We start from the raw sequence: 15699 nt of genomic DNA, 5'->3' as shown, positions 1-15699 counted from the left end.
ATATGGTGTCATCTGAACCAGGCCATCAGAGTTGAACAACCCTTTTGCTCATGTGTGCTCACTGACAGAATTATCCATCTATTGTTATTTACCATCTTTCTATTTACAGAATTATCCATCTATTGTTATTTACCCATCTTACCCTTTGCCATTATTCCCTGCCTCTTTGTCAGGCAACTTCAGGGAGACTTTTTGGCAGTCTCTGCCCTTGGCCTTACCTTACTATCTACTAGACAACACATAATACAGAGCCAGGGTGATATAGTGGTTAAAAGCATGGAACTGGGACTCGAGTAATCTGAGTTCTAGTCCCCACTTGGCCATGGAGCCAACTGGGTGACTTTGGGCCATCACAGACACTCAGCCCAGCCTGCCTCACAGGGTTGTTGTGGGGATAAGATTGAGGGGAGGAGGAAGAGAATGATACAAGCCTCTGAGTTCTTAAAAAGGCAGGATATAAATCAAATAAAAATACTAGAGAAATAAGGAAGGGGGCAGAGATATGCGTACCTATAAATTGTGTTTTAAACTGCTTGATTGTAAAGATGAATTTTTCTGTTGCTCAGAGGTAGCTGGATGGAATAACCTCTGTGAGAAGCTCAGGTTTCCCCCATCCCAATTCTAATTCTCTCCCTCTACTGCTGTTTGAGGCAGGGGCTGACTCAAGCAGCTGATCTGTGGGAACATGAAAGGGTAACAAATCATTTTGTAATGAGTATGAAATAACATTTCCAGAGAGAGGCACCAGTGGGATTTTCTGCTTTAGGTGGTTAAATTATTTGCCTAGTCTTGGGTACTCAGCACCTTGAGCTGGGACTGGAACTGACACTGTATTGGTGTCCATTTGGACCCAAGGTTGATCATGCCATGTTTGACATTTTAGCAGTGCAAACTGATACCTCTCCCGGCTTATACTTTGGCCCAACTCTGTGGACATCCCAGCTTAAGGTCCTGGGCAAAGTACCAGGGCTCCTTGCCTTCATGGATGTGCAGCCCTGGTTATGTCTCATAGGAAGCAAGCTCTGAACCCCTAAAACGTGGGGTCCCCAGTGTGGTGCTTGTGGGCATCTACACACACTTTTCTTGGTGCCAGCAAAGGTTCTCTCTATGCCCATTCCCTATTTTGATACTTATGGGCAGTCATACAGTGAAGCAGCTGGCTTACAACCATCCAGCAACCTTCTACCACAAGGCTGTTGGGATTCACATGAGCCCAAAGGCTTTGCCATGAGTGTGTGGGGAGTTGCAGCAGTAGCATGGCAGCCTTTCTGGGATGGTCGCTCCACAGCACAGTGAGTCTGTGACATCATGCATGGCGTTTTCTCAAAAGTAAGAAGTATGTGTCCACTAGCCCAAAGACGGTTTGCAAGGGAGGAGGGGCTGACTCAAAATGTAATTCTGTGCTTAATTAACACAGGAATAAGTCCCACTGAAATTAATGGGGCTACTCTGATTAAACCTGTATGGGGTTCCACCATTAATGTGGTTTAATTGTACTGAAGGCAACATCATTCAGCACCAATGAGAAGCAACCAGAACCATTAAAGCATTTCTGTTTCAGAGAGATTGCACTGTTTTCAGTGCCTCATTTCCCACTCCGGAACAGGGCAATGTTACAAAAGTGACACTGGGATTGTGCGATAGAATCTGAGCCAGTAAACTGTATGCTCTTAGAAAAATGGCATAAGGTTAAAAATTACTCTGAAGTGACACAGCCTGAACTGCTTTAGAACACAGAATGCAGCCTGTATGGCTACTCTCAAAAAATGTATGGCGTTTCCATGCAAAGCAAGATTTGTTTTAAAAAATAAAGTGTGTGTGTCAGGAGGTGCTGTTTTGCAACCTGTAAAATGTATACAAAAGTGCTTATGTTTACATAAGTAATATTCCTATTGCTAACCAAGAGGAAAGATACTATGGAGTTCACAGAAGGCCCACTCTGCTTCTGAGAAGTTGCTAGGCATTGCTTGTAAATAAAGTTGGAAATTTATCTTTTCAGACTTGAGGAGTAGAGACCTGAGAGAAAAATACCTGGGATGAAGATGCCGATTTTTGTGCTCAATAGCAAACCCTGCAGTGCTGTAGAAATCATTGCTTACATACTCATTCAGAAAGAGACAGGATATGATACAGGGCAGATTATCACCGAACCCTACAGAGCTTCTACATGAACCTCCTAACTCCACACAAAGTACCTTAAAACCAAGGCAATAACTTTAGTTTGTCCTATCCTTTAGGGCAACTGATTTAGTTAAAATGATGAACTGCAAATAGCTTTAACCTTAAAGTCCATGTAAAGTCTGGAGGCTTTACCTGCAGGTGTCCAATTTAGAATTAAAAACCTTCACTTTGTAGATAAGTTGGCTAGATCCATTTCCTTTTGGGAATGCATACAGTCCCTCAAGATCTCTGTTATCATTAAAAGAATCGACACTTCTAGTGCAATATGAAGTAGGAGTGTATGGATTTCGTTAGCTCTCTTAAATCTGTTTTATGGATTGCCTGCTTACTGATAAAAATGATTTTCTTCTCTGCTGTACAAAAACTTAGTCCCAGTTGTGCAAGTAGTCATGCATATTAGCACAAGCATGATTTTGCACAATTCCCTCAATAGTTAAAAACAAGATCCACATGCCTCAGAAAAAGCCAGGCCTGGGCAGAATGTGCAGGTTAGATCCAAATTCACTTGTTCCTCCAACATCCCTAGCACTTAAGTCTTCAGAAAGTCTTGGCTGCCCCCTTCAGTTCACAAAGCAGAATATTCCAACTGTGTTCCCTATCTCCGTACTTGCAACTGTGGGGAATTTTCCCCACCTTATCTTGGCAGTGTGGTTCAAAGAAACTCTGTACTGTGAAAGTGGAAACTGTTTTGTCTTTGCTGCCTTTGAACCTCTTCCTCGTCATTTCTCTCCTCCTCCTGAATGGAAACACTTTGTTCATCTGGTTCCACCTCAGTCTCTGCATTAAAAAGCTGCTCTTCTAGGTGGGTTCCTCCAATGCCATACTCTTGGGCATGGTTGGTCATTTCTTCAGGAGACACGTGAGGACATCCTAGCACAAAGTTTGCAAACCTGAGGGAAAAAAACCAGGGCAGTGAATTACCAGGCAGAAAACCATCTCAACATCAGTAGGAAAGGAGCACAGGAAACGCCATACAATTTTGTATTAATTGTATTGTATTAATTTCCACACAATTTTGTCAGCTTTTGGATGTTCAAAGGAAAGGAGCACAGGAAACACTAAGTCAGCCGTATTCTTGGTATGGAAACAATTCATTATCACTCTTGGACTATTTTAGTCTAGAATGCATGTCAAGATGACAAAGATGGCAGGCAAGTGCGAACAACCAGCGCTGCTAGATAATTCTTGCCCTCTTGTATTATGTTTGCTCTTTTCCATTAATTTCCATACAATTTCGTCAGCTTTTGGACATTCAAAACGATTGACAGACTGGTCAAGCATTACTATTGTCTGTGGCATGTGGGAGCTGGAGTAGAGAAATGCTCCGCTTTCCCAGGGCCACTAAATGAGTTCTTATTGGAGGTGAAAATTCAGTAGCACTCACGGCTCATTTCTGTAACAGGCATGCCATGCTGGCTCTTCATGCTGCCCTGAACAGAAGACCGTTTTGAAAACTATCACGGCACAGCAGCTGGCTTCTATTTCTGCCTCAACCGAAGGCATGTTTTTCAGCTCCTGTGTAGACTTACTCTACACAGGAGTTATCATTTTCTTTGAGAAAGGTATGCATGAACACATTCGGGTCACAACCGTATGCAAGTTTCAACAGAAAAGGGGCCAGCTACAGTGGAAATCGGAGCTCTTTTTCCATCTAAACTTGCATAAATTGTGCCTGAGTCAGGATGGGAACATGTGTCCCTTGGAACTGCCTCTGCTGAATTTGGTGGCAACAGGAGGTAACTGAAGTTTCCTTTAGGGAAAATGATGTTCTTAGAATGCTGAAGCACAACAAGGGTAAATTTGATTGTTGAGCAGCTGTTAGAAGGATCGATGTACAAACAAGCTAAAATTGACCTTTGTAGAACTCCGTAGCACTATGAACACTTTTTTTTTTGTTTCTGTTTCCCTTGCTGCTTTCAAAATCAGAACTGGGAGGATAACCCAGTGGGTTTTGGGTGGAAATAATTCAGGGGGGTTTGGCCCAGGGGCCAAAATAGCACTCTGACCTTTTACGTTAGGCCAGCCCAATTTAAATACATACAGTTTTGACATGTAAAACATGCAAAGAAGTGTTCCTACTTTTGTGGGGACCGCAGCCTGACCACTGCCATCCACGTGGGGAAATTGGGACTTCTACAAAATGTACGAAGTTCCTCCAAGGCTTTGATGGTCTCTGTTTCACCTTGTTCCTGATACTCATCTTCTGTCAGATAACGAAATTCTGCTTTTTTTGATCTGAATAAGCAAGTCCCTTTCCTTAAGAAGAAGAACATTAGCATTTTGAAAGTTGTACCATGACTCTGATATACAGAAATGTGTGAAACCAATAAATATATATATTAGCACTGGCAGTTAAAGCATTGCCTCTGGAATAGGGTGCATTGAGGGGGAAACCTCATGCTCTGAAAAGCTGGCTAACGTCACACAATTATGTAGTTTATGATAATTTACTTATATTGGCTTCGTTTGCATGATTTTGGCTGCAATCTCAATTATACCTAATACAATGGGACTTATTTCCAAGTAGACATGCATAGGATTGTTCTTTATTTGTTCTAGCCATGGAAAACTGGGAATCAATGTTTTTAAGATGACTGATACAGATTTATGTGCTACTACCAACTTCATGGTTATTCTCTCTCCCCCTCCAAGCTTGATATACGTATTAGCCATTTTGGTGAAATATTTTCAGAATGGCTACATCTTACTAAAGACGGCAGCATAAGATGGAAAAATGACCCCAAGGAGATGCAGCTCCAATTGGCTTTTAATATGAGCTGAAACTTGCTTATATTCACATTCAAATCAATCCTGACCAATGCTGCCTAAAGCCTCCAAACATAAAACCTGGGGTGGAGGTTGAACAAGCAAAGGAAAAGAAAATAGAGAGGATATGAGAGTGGGGAAAATAACTCCTTTCAAACAACAAAATTTCTAAATCTTCCGAAGTGCTATTGATACTTTGTCCTGCAAGAGGTATCATTTACAAATTAATAATATTAAAACATTTAACATTTCATTTTTTAAAAAGCATGCTCTAAAAAAACAGTGTCTGTCTTTGAACCACCCACATCATCCTTGGTTGACATGTGCCTTCTTAAAAAGGCAGAGTGGAAAACAAACAACCCTTCTTACAAGTTGTGAAACCAGCTGTACTTTGATTTAACAGGGACACTGTCAAAGAGAAGGCGTACTGAAAGACACACTTGGGACTTATTTTAGAATCCACATTTGTGTAACTGTGCAGATCAGCAAGGGAAACATCACTGCCAAAGGACTAGAGAATGTACCAGACGCAAGCCTGTATTAAAGAGCCAAGAACAAACTGGGAGCCCCACACATTACTGAACCCATGTTTTCTCCAGACCCAAGAGAGATGTTTTTAAAATTGTATGATCCACGGCAACAGTTCCATGCAGACAAACTTTATGTCCCATTGATAAACCCATCCATAACAAGTCAGTACGATTCACCCCATGTTCAGCAGGGAGTATATTCATTCCCTGGAAGGAGCTATTGTAGTGAACTATGGGTGGACAACTTGTGGCCTTCCACATGATGTTGGATTGCAAGTCACATCAGAGCTACCCAGCATAGCCACTGGTGAAAGATGGGAATTGCAGTCCAACATCTGGGGGGGCCACAAGTTGCCCATCCTGGAAGTAAATCACCATAAGCTCAAGGGTGGATTTAACATTTGCTGAAATGGCTCATTCCTCTTGTTCAAAAGTGTGAGAAGGTGTCAACTCTCTGAGCTACTGATTAGAAATTGGAAGCTCACACCAGAGGCAGCCATCCACCAAAGCGTATTTGGAGAACAAAATGGACTCGTGCTCGGGCGGGGAACACGGCGGCTCCTGGAGCGCTGGGTGAGGGGCGTGGGGAGGGCGGGATGCGGCTGCCGCGGCTTCGTGTCACCACAGCCTCGCTCTGTTTCTGTGTTTCTATGACTCTAACCTACCTCCAGATTTTGACAGCCAACCTGGAGAGACCCAGTGGCTACTATCATAGTGCATGGTGCCTTTCCCCACATGGGCCAACTTCTGACAGCAGCCCACAGATCTCACCAATCTGCTGAGCATACCCTTCGTTACTTGTGTGCATCCCCACAGAAAGGACTGCACAAAGAAATGTACTGTGCAGCCAGCTGACTGGACACACCAAGAGGCCCAGTGGTGCAGTAGTTCACACCTCACCTCTGTTAACACTTCCAGCTGGCCTTGCAATAGGCGTGACTCTGCGTCAGTGGTTGCTACCTGCAATATGGAAGGGATCGACCTATTTACAGCAGGTGAGGCATCATTACCATCACACTCAGCAGTTTCTTTGCATGCAGTAGCAGTCACAGTGCTTGCAGGAAGTCACTGGAGTGAACACAAACTGCATGCACGTTTCCATGCAATTCTTTATATTGGGCCTAGGAAAGGTTAGGCCTGCCTGAAACCAGGTCAACCTGCTGGTCTATCCAGCCCAGTACAGTTTACTCTGACTGGCAGTAGCTCTCCAGAGTTTCTGAAGTCTTCCCTATCACCTGCCATCCAATCCTTTTAACTAGGAAGCATCAGAGCTTGAAACGGAGGCCTTCAGCATGCAAAGGAACCACCAAGCTAGATCGTGGGAATGGCCATGCGGCTTCCTGATTGCACGTCTGGCCTCAGTTAATTGAAAAACATGCTAATCCCTGTCCCTTCTTAGGCAGGGGTAGACAGAAAGTAGATCAGAATCTACTGGTGATCTCTGGGAAATCTGCAGAAAGTCAGGAAGGATATTCTGTCTCTGCAACTGTATCATAATAGCAGCAGGCAGAATGCCTTTCCCTGCTAAATTAGGCTTCGGCTGCTTGGGAAAAATTGCTGGGTTGGGGTGGGGAACAAGGAGCGGACTGATGGGTTTGATTCTGGGGAACAACACACAATCCTGGGCTGGGCACATGCTCCAAGGCACACTGCTCCTTCACATTTATCATAAACCTCTCTCCTCCCAAGCCACTTTTTGCACCTGACGCTGGCCTGTGGATTTCTGGGTTGCAGGAAAAAAAACCTGATCCCTAAGCTTGGGGTCTGCCCCCCTCTCTTTTTAGGGCTGTACTAAAAATTGTGTGATAATGTGATTGAGCAGCTATTTCGCACCAAGCATCACAGTCACCTGCTCTTAGGAACAGCATGTGCAACTATTTCTTTCAGAAAAGTGGAGCTGTCATCAAAGCCTGCATCCCACGCCAAGTTTTCCCCCACAAGATGATCAGTTTGAATGGTGATGCTTCTCCACTCATCTGTGGCTGGCTATTGTTGGCTGGGACTGAACCACACTCAGCTCTGACTGGATGCCTTTGTCCAAACTAGACTACATGTAAAATGGGGATGCAGCAGTCAGGGCCTGCAAAGCTACACGACAGGATGAACAAATTTGGTGGATTAACTAATTTTGGAGCGTTGCGAGGAAGATAGTCACTATACAGTTCCTTAAGCATAAAAAATACCAACCTGACAGTATAACGGAATACTTTAAGAGGATAATGCAGGAATTTTGAACCAACCATGGCAGCGATTACTGCATATGCGACCTGTGGGATGGCCATACCAAAATAAATGAAGATTAACCCTAGAAGCTGTAGTGTCCACATCAGGAGGTTCCTGCTTGTCTCGCTGTTCAGTGGACCGTACATGTAGCAAAGAGCAAAACTAACAGATCCAAGGATCAGAATATATCCTAGAAAAAGAAAAGCAACAGAAAGCAATGTAAAGATGCATAGACAGAAGCGGTACTACATTTGTTTCTTTGAGCCTTGTGAACAGCTGTCCTCTTGTGATGTGTGGTAAGAATTAGCTACAAGAGGTCAGGCACAGACACTTTAACTAACTGGGAGTTCCTTTTTGGATTTTTCCTCCCTTCTGGGAATACATGGCTGTGTGAAGGCTAATACAGCACTTTTTGCAAACTTATCTGCAAAGCCAAATTCTTTTTAGCACAAGTTATAGAATGAGAGATTCCAAGGGCATGCTCACATTTTAATTATTCTGTGGCACCATTTATATTAGAGAGCAAACATATTTTAGAACATTATTTTAAAAACTAAATGGAACGTTTTGGAGCAAATGCTACCATGAGTACCAAAAGGGGGGGATTAATTAACCTCAGATTAATTAATTCTCTCAGAAAATTATGTTAGAAACTCTCCATTTTATGAATGAAAATAGCCTACATCAGAAAAAAGTAATATTCCCTTTTAGATTTATGCACACTTTCAACTGAATGGTCTGCTATATTTCAACTCATTATCTTACCCAGTACGTAGTGTGTAGAATTATACCAGAGCCATTTCAAATCGTCTTTCCAAGTGTAAAAAATATACAAAGTAGAAAACCAACATCCACTCATTAAAATCCAGAAGGTGCTTAGCTTGTGGGGTGGGGCAAGGGGAGGAAAAAAGAGAAGCAGTTGAGCAATGCAGGCATTTGTGAGTTTATTCATTCAGCAAATGGGAGCCCAGAAATATCTCCCAAGACACAATATCCAATTGGAAGAGCTTAGGATGGAAGGCTTAATGACTACTATTTCAAGTCAACAAGGATGCCTTCTCGCATTTCCTAAAGGCTGTACAAATAGGATGCCTTCCACAATTGCGTGAGCAAACATTTCAATACATGAGATGTGCCTACACCCTGCCATGAAAGAACATAAAAGAAGCCAGCTCTAGCCGACACCAGAACTGTGCATCTTTTCCCTCTTCCCTGAGGATAATCTGGTGCAAAAGTGTGAGAATGAGCTCTCCACCCGGGCTTACATATAGGTACAAGGAAGAGGACACTTGACTGGGCATGGAGCAGGGGTTCTCTACATGCACATTCAGACAGGCAGGAAACTCCTGTTCCACTGGTGCAGAAACCACCGGGAGTCGCTGCCTGGGACAGTCCCTCAGTGTATTTCTTTGAAACACACGGGGGGGGGGCATGGGTGCCTTCATATGGTGCCCCCACTGGTGGAAAAGGTACAATCCATTCTTCAATCAATTGGTGTTGCTGATACCCACAAGGAATTGCAGGATGTTTTGCCAATGTGTATGTACATGAAAGGTTATTATTGTGGGTCATGCTCAAATATAGGAGCAGATGGGCACTAAAATACCATAGCTAGCTGCATGATAAATCTCTCCACAGAAGCCTTTTGTAATTAGTATCAGCAAGAAGTATTTCTTCTGGCCAGGTTTTATCCCTTTAATCCTTTCTAGAACTATTAACCTCAGGTGCTTAAGCACTTATTGTGAGTTTGGGTTTTCATCCCATTTTTTCAGAAAAGAGTGACCAAGCTATTCTTGCAGAATCATTTATCTTAAGATAAAACAGAGGTCTGTCTTGAGCCCCTAATTATACCAGTTCTGCTCCTGCCTCAGATTCATCCACTGAACACTTCAACAAATAATGATTAGAATGAAGGCATTTATTCTAGAGGAACATATCTCAGAATAGTAAAACGGATCATATAAACAAACAAGTTATCAATACTCAGATATGACCAGTTAAAAGGGATTTTGGCATTGCTGTTTTATTTTTGCAGTCCAGAGACTATCTAAAAGCTCGATTAACATTTGAAAACCCAGTTATTGTCAAACTCAGATGTCTAATATTACTTTACCAATGGCACCTACCTTGGGAATAAACCTTTTAAGCATCAAAAGCAGAAAAGCTAGAGTGACAAGAATACCAAATGCTGTTCCAGCAGAATAATAGAATACAATACTTCTGTTTGGGAAGAGCAGAGAAATTCTGTTAAATCTTTTGCATATGGAAAAATGATTTCAAGCACACAGATGTGCAAAATCTTCAACTTTTGCTTTACTTCTAATGGCCTGTTGTCATTGATACCTACATACAAACACACACAAATCAACTATCTGCTACCCCAATTGACACATTCATTATTATTTATTATTGACAATTATATATTGCCATAATGGCTAAAAAGCCAACAGTGCAATATACAACTATTTGCAAAACCTTTGCTGTAGAAAACCCTACTCAAGCCATCCCATAAGCCAGCATTCTTGAAAGGTTTTTTTTTTTCCTGGAGTTTTGTCGTGGTCTGTTTTCCTATTCTGAAGAACTAGTATCATTTCCTACAGTTGGCTGAGGAAGACCAGAATGCCTACAGCCTCATCTAAATGCAGATGTATATATTTTAATTAGGGCAATATCAAAGGAGGAGTCTATTTGCCTTCTGCATGGGAACAGAAGAACTGTCTTATCCGGATCCCTCTAGACTGGCATTGTCAACACTGACTGGCAGCAGCAGCTCACCAGGATTTCAGGCAGGACCTTTCCAAGGCCCACCTGAGGATGCTGGAGATTGAACCAGGAGCCTTCTGCATGCAAGGCAGGTGCTCTACCACTGAGCTACAGCCTCTCCTCATCTTTTCTTCACAGCTCTCCCCAGCTATAAAGATGCTCTTGGATATGAATGCCAAAGCGACACAGTGTGCACAGAGCTGCTGGGGTTATGGGCCATATCACTTGAAAATGTCACAAGCCAGGGATTTAAGAACTGGTACCTTGTCCTCCCTCCTTCTCCCTTTTTCCTCGTGTGACATATATTGTGTGACATATATTTCAGATGGTAGGTCTGAGGACGGAATTGTCATACAGCTTGTGTCCACTGGCTGAAGACTGGGAACCTTTCTGACCAATAATATGGGTAAAAATACTAAGGACCCAGTCCCATGCATGCTTAGACAGAACAGGGGCCTACAACTCCTAGCATGCTCCAGCCAGCCATGCTACTTCCAGAGGTCCTGTGGAAATAAGCATGACTTTCATACATAATGCAGAGCTGCAGTTCAGATTCCCCAAGACCCACAAATTAAAGCAATAACAAATACCCACAAAATAAAGCCAGCACTTACCGACTCAAGTTACGTGCAAAATGAAAGAGAAGGCCACCAGCAATGAACAGCAAAAAGAGTCTCAGATCCAACACTGAAAAAAAGCCAAACAAAAATACACTAGAAAAGTCCAAGTTGTTTTATTGTAGCAGCTCACTACTTAGAATACATCCTTTCAATGACACAAGCATTCTTTATAAATGATTAAAAAACAAACGAACACCCTCTTACTCTTTTGTTGCGTATTCACTGTGTAGAGTACTTTTTTGAGGGGTTGGACTTGGAAGCATGTTTTGCTTCCATACAGGTTCACTGTCATGATGATCTCCTTAGACGCACCCATTTGCCAAACATTGTTAATCAAGCACTTCAAAAAGGCAAACAAATGTTCTGAATCTTGACAATTAAGCTCCTCCGTGATAGACACCACCTCAAACACTTCGGTGCAATTTATTTTCACCTGAAAAGAAGAAATCTTTAACAGTAATCCTGGCTCATCTTCATTCACAATATGGGAGGTGATATCAGAGCAATTGACAGCTAAGCAAATGCATATGTATGCATTTTTATATGTATTTTTCAACAGTATATGTCTTCCCCAATTTTGTATCCACCTTTTTCTCAGGCAGCAGCCTCACAAAATTTATGTGACAACAAATACTAAGGGATAACTATGTTTTGACTCCCAGCCTGATTCAGGAAGTACGAATTTAAATTCATATCAAAATGCAAACTGGAAACATTCTCTCATGTCCCCTAGTCCTTGTTCATGGAACTTACTTCTGAGTAAACATACACCAGAATTCCACTGGAGGTTCCAATCCATCCTTTATAGGGAAGCATGTCATTGAATGGAAGCCCATCACAGCAAATCTCAATCTTGAGACACCTCCTATACAATACTCAGTGTGACATTTTCTAGCACTGACATGTGGTTGTGGCCCTCCCATGCATTTATTTTCTACAAACATAGAAACAAAGTGAGTCAGAAGGGGTCTCCTGGGCCATCTAGTCTGACCCCTGGCTCCAGCCGGCTCTGCTCACGACATTCCTACCATGTGCATGTCCAGTCTATCCTTAAACACTCTCACCGTTGGGCCTTCAACCACCTCCTGTGGAAGCCCATTCCATACCCTCGGGGTCCTAACTGTCAGGAAGTACTTCCTGGCATCCCCCCTAAATCTTGGTTCCCTAAGATTTGCTCCACTGGAACACATCCTGCCCTCCACTGCAGGGGAAAAAAGGTCATGACCCACCTATATGTGGCTCCCCCTCACATACCTGTAAGTCGCTAACAGGTCCCCTCTGAGTCCCCGCCTCTCAAGGCTGAAAAGACCCAGCTCCCTCAGTCTCTCCTCATATGGCTTATCCTGCAAACCAGTCACCATCCTAGTGGCCCTCTGCTGCACTGATACAAGTGCAATCCTATAAACACTGAAGACAGTAAAAAGACCTACAACTCCCAGTATTGCCTGGTGCACATGCCCAGGCTGGCTAGGGCAGGCTGAGACTTGAAGGCCATTTTTTTCCATCTAAGCATGCATAGGATTGTACTCTACCTTGATTATGTTAATTATAGCTGTGGGGGCGGGGGAGGTCACGATATTACCTTTGTATGAATGTACGGTGTGATTGTACCTGAATAGTTGACCAAATATTTTTTAAGTGTATTGCTCCATTTGGAACATAGCAGAAACAACTCGACTCTGAACTACGCATGACATCCGTTGCCTTCAAGTACTTGCAATCATTATCTAGACAGACAAAAAAAGAAAAGATGTATCCATCACAAGGTTTGGAGATGTATGCAAGTTGTTGAGTCATTTCCCCACTGCACTAGAGGTCTATTTTAGGCTGTCACCCTGATCTTTCCAATTTCAAATCAACCCAAGCCAAATTCCGGACAAAAGGTGTGCTCCCTGTGCCTTCATCTATGACAGCTTTTGACAGGTCTGCAATGCAATTCCCTAAGCAGAAGCTATTGGGAAAATTTGTGCTGGCTGCTGCTGTCTAGCTATTTATCCTCTATGGCTTTTTCCCTCAAACCATATTCATGTTAGTTTACTAAGTTAAACTGTGGGCAAGGGACAACAATGAGCTGTACTGGCATCATTCTCTGGCTGGCAGCCCCCCAAAAATATAAGCAAGCTCATACCTGCCTTTTCCTCTACTTGCCTGTCAAAATACTAGGTTCTGTAAACAAACAATTACACAACTGAATGTTTACCTTAATAAATGCTAATATTCACAATCTTGTTGGGGCCTGTAGCTTTAAATAATTAACACTGCTCACAAGAATACAATCGTTGGGGCTCGCTCACTTGGCACCTCTAGCACCCCACAATTCTTGGTCACAGCCTCCAGATGTTTTAGAGTACAACTTTCAGCATGCCTGATCATTGCTTATGCTGGCTGGGGTTGATGGGAGTTGGAAGTCCAAAACAAATGGAGGGCTTCTAGATTAGGGAAGGCTGTTTTAAATCAAGATCTTTTGTGGGGAGACCGAGATATGGTCAAGGATGTGCATCTTACATCTTACAGATTTAGGAAAGGGCACCGGGACAATTTGATTATATTGAGAGAATGATCTTGGAGGACCTGATGTGCAGACTGGGTCTGAAATGCAGATGAGGAAATCACTGCAACTGTGTACATATCAATATTCTATGAACATAACATAACAAGATTAACTTAATTCCCAGTACAGAGCACCTGCTTTGCATACAGATGGTCCCAAAACTTCCTGCCTGAAACCTTGGAGAGCCTCTGTCAGTTGGTATCAACAATACTGGGTAAATGACTCAATGGCTTGACTTAATACAATATTAATATATTCCTAATTCTGGTTTCTTATAGCCAGATCAAACCATTCCACAGATCTGGAGAAAAATGCAGGGAAGAAAGGGAGAATAATGCTTCAGACCAAAGCATGGGGTGATGTATTGATCTTGCTGAACCCATTCCTTCCTGGGAAGCAATCAGGTTTCTGCACTACTAGAATGCATTTCAGACAAGAAGCAATGAAGCGTAGTAGCTATTGTGCAAGGTCCTGGTTCTAGCCGCCACTCAGCCTTGCAGTTCACTGGGGGACTTTGGGCGAGTTACTGACTCTTCTAAGAACGTGAGGCAGGGGCCCATGGAGTGCAACATGCTGTTCACACAGTGGCCAACAGCTGTCTGTGGAAAACCCAGAAGAGAGTGCAAGAGCACCACCAGTGCAAGAGCTGTTGCCCAGCAGCCGGTGTACGCAGGGGCACTGCCTGTGATCCTGGCGGTAGCATATAGCCTATATAGCATGAATAGGTAGCATATACAGGACCAGACCACCTCCTCTTCCATGAATTTGCCTAATACTCTACTAAAGTCATCCACAGTGGCGGCCATCTCTCTTCCGGAAGTAAATACTGCGATTTATATCGGCGCTGTTCGAAGGCCTTCCTTTAATCTGCTTCTCACGGAGTTGTTCTGAAGATAACATGAGAGCAGGAGTATGCAGGCCGCCTCGAGTTCTTCACGTGGAGAAGCAAAGGCGGGTAAAAGTGTGAGTATAAATGAACCCTCGGGATGCATGCATCCTCGGAAAGAAGCCCTACCGTCTTCAACGGAACTTCGGCTGTCCACCCTGACAACTGGGTTGAGGATCGCACGCAGCCTGAAGCCGGTTACCTGCTAATAAAGTCAGCCCTGCCTCTCCTGTGACCGCCGGGACCCACGCGAGGACGAGCAGCTGCCCGAACAGCCGCGCCAGAGATGACCGGCGGGGCAAACACGGCTGGGAGGCGCTGCAGCCCAGGCGCGGCTGCATTTTGCACGGCGCGCCGCCCGCGCCTCTTTGAACAAAGCGGCGCCTTTGCAAAGGAAAGGGCGGCTAGCCGAGGCTCGATGCATGCGCCGCCATGCCCGCCTTTTCTTAGCCTGGGGGCGTCGTGAGGAGGGCTCGGTGGGAGGAGAGAGCTGCGGCGATGCGGGATCGGCTAGCTGGGACTGGAGGAGGAGGAAGAGGAGGAGGAGATCGGTGTACCCACCGGCTCCTCCCACCAAACGGGAGGGAAGGCAGTGCTGGGAGCTGTGCTGGGAGTGCGTCCATGGGGATTTTGGACTGCGAGTCTCGCTTCTGAATGAACGCCGTCGCTCGTTTGGGGCGATTGGGGCTGCCCCCGCGCGGAAATGGTGGAGCGGGGGGACAAGAAGCTTTGCACATAAGCAATGTGAGCACCACTTTCCCGTACCCCATAGCTCTCTCCCCTCCCTGGCCAGCTCCTAGGCTCATCTGCAGCTGCTAGGTCATTCTGTTACCTTCTTGATGGCAGCTTCTCCAGCCCGATGCTCCAGCTGATAGTTTGGACTGCAACCTCCAGGTTCCATGATCTGGAAGGCACCAGGTTTTGGAATTCCCGAGAATCTTGCTAATGTAATACCTCTCAAGCAGCAGGTAATGGAAAATGTGCAAACTTTCAAGATCTCGTTGATAGGCAAGATATTATAAAAAGCAGGATAGTGTAGGAGAGGGGAGAAGCATCCCAAGACAAATTAATGTGGAGAAGGAAGACAACTGTCTGTAAAAGATCTCAAAAGCTTGCAGTGTTTCTGATCTTTTAGTTGGCTCTAAACAAAAATATTTCATTAATGCAGATTTTGATTTT

General features: G+C 43.9%; 1 protein-coding gene across 1 annotated transcript; it reads right to left on the bottom strand.

Annotated features, from left to right (window-relative positions):
- Positions 1–507: 507 nt before the first annotated feature.
- Positions 508–14861, bottom strand: NEMP2 (nuclear envelope integral membrane protein 2). Its single transcript, XM_044427070.1, has 9 exons — positions 14723–14861; positions 12695–12810; positions 11288–11516; positions 11078–11150; positions 9827–9920; positions 8466–8580; positions 7665–7890; positions 4261–4437; positions 508–3071 (listed from the first exon to the last, which is right to left on the bottom strand). Exons 1-9 carry the CDS (start codon positions 14859–14861, stop codon positions 2834–2836), a joined length of 1407 nt encoding a protein of 468 aa, XP_044283005.1. The 3' UTR covers positions 508–2833.
- Positions 14862–15699: the final 838 nt, after the last annotated feature.

This window comes from Varanus komodoensis, unplaced genomic scaffold (assembly GCF_004798865.1).
Source record: "Varanus komodoensis strain SLA01 unplaced genomic scaffold, ASM479886v1 scaffold18_1, whole genome shotgun sequence".
Classification (NCBI taxonomy): Eukaryota; Metazoa; Chordata; class Lepidosauria; order Squamata; family Varanidae; genus Varanus; species Varanus komodoensis.
The sequence above is the reverse complement of the archived record's forward strand: the minus strand, read 5'-3'. Positions and strand labels throughout refer to the sequence as shown.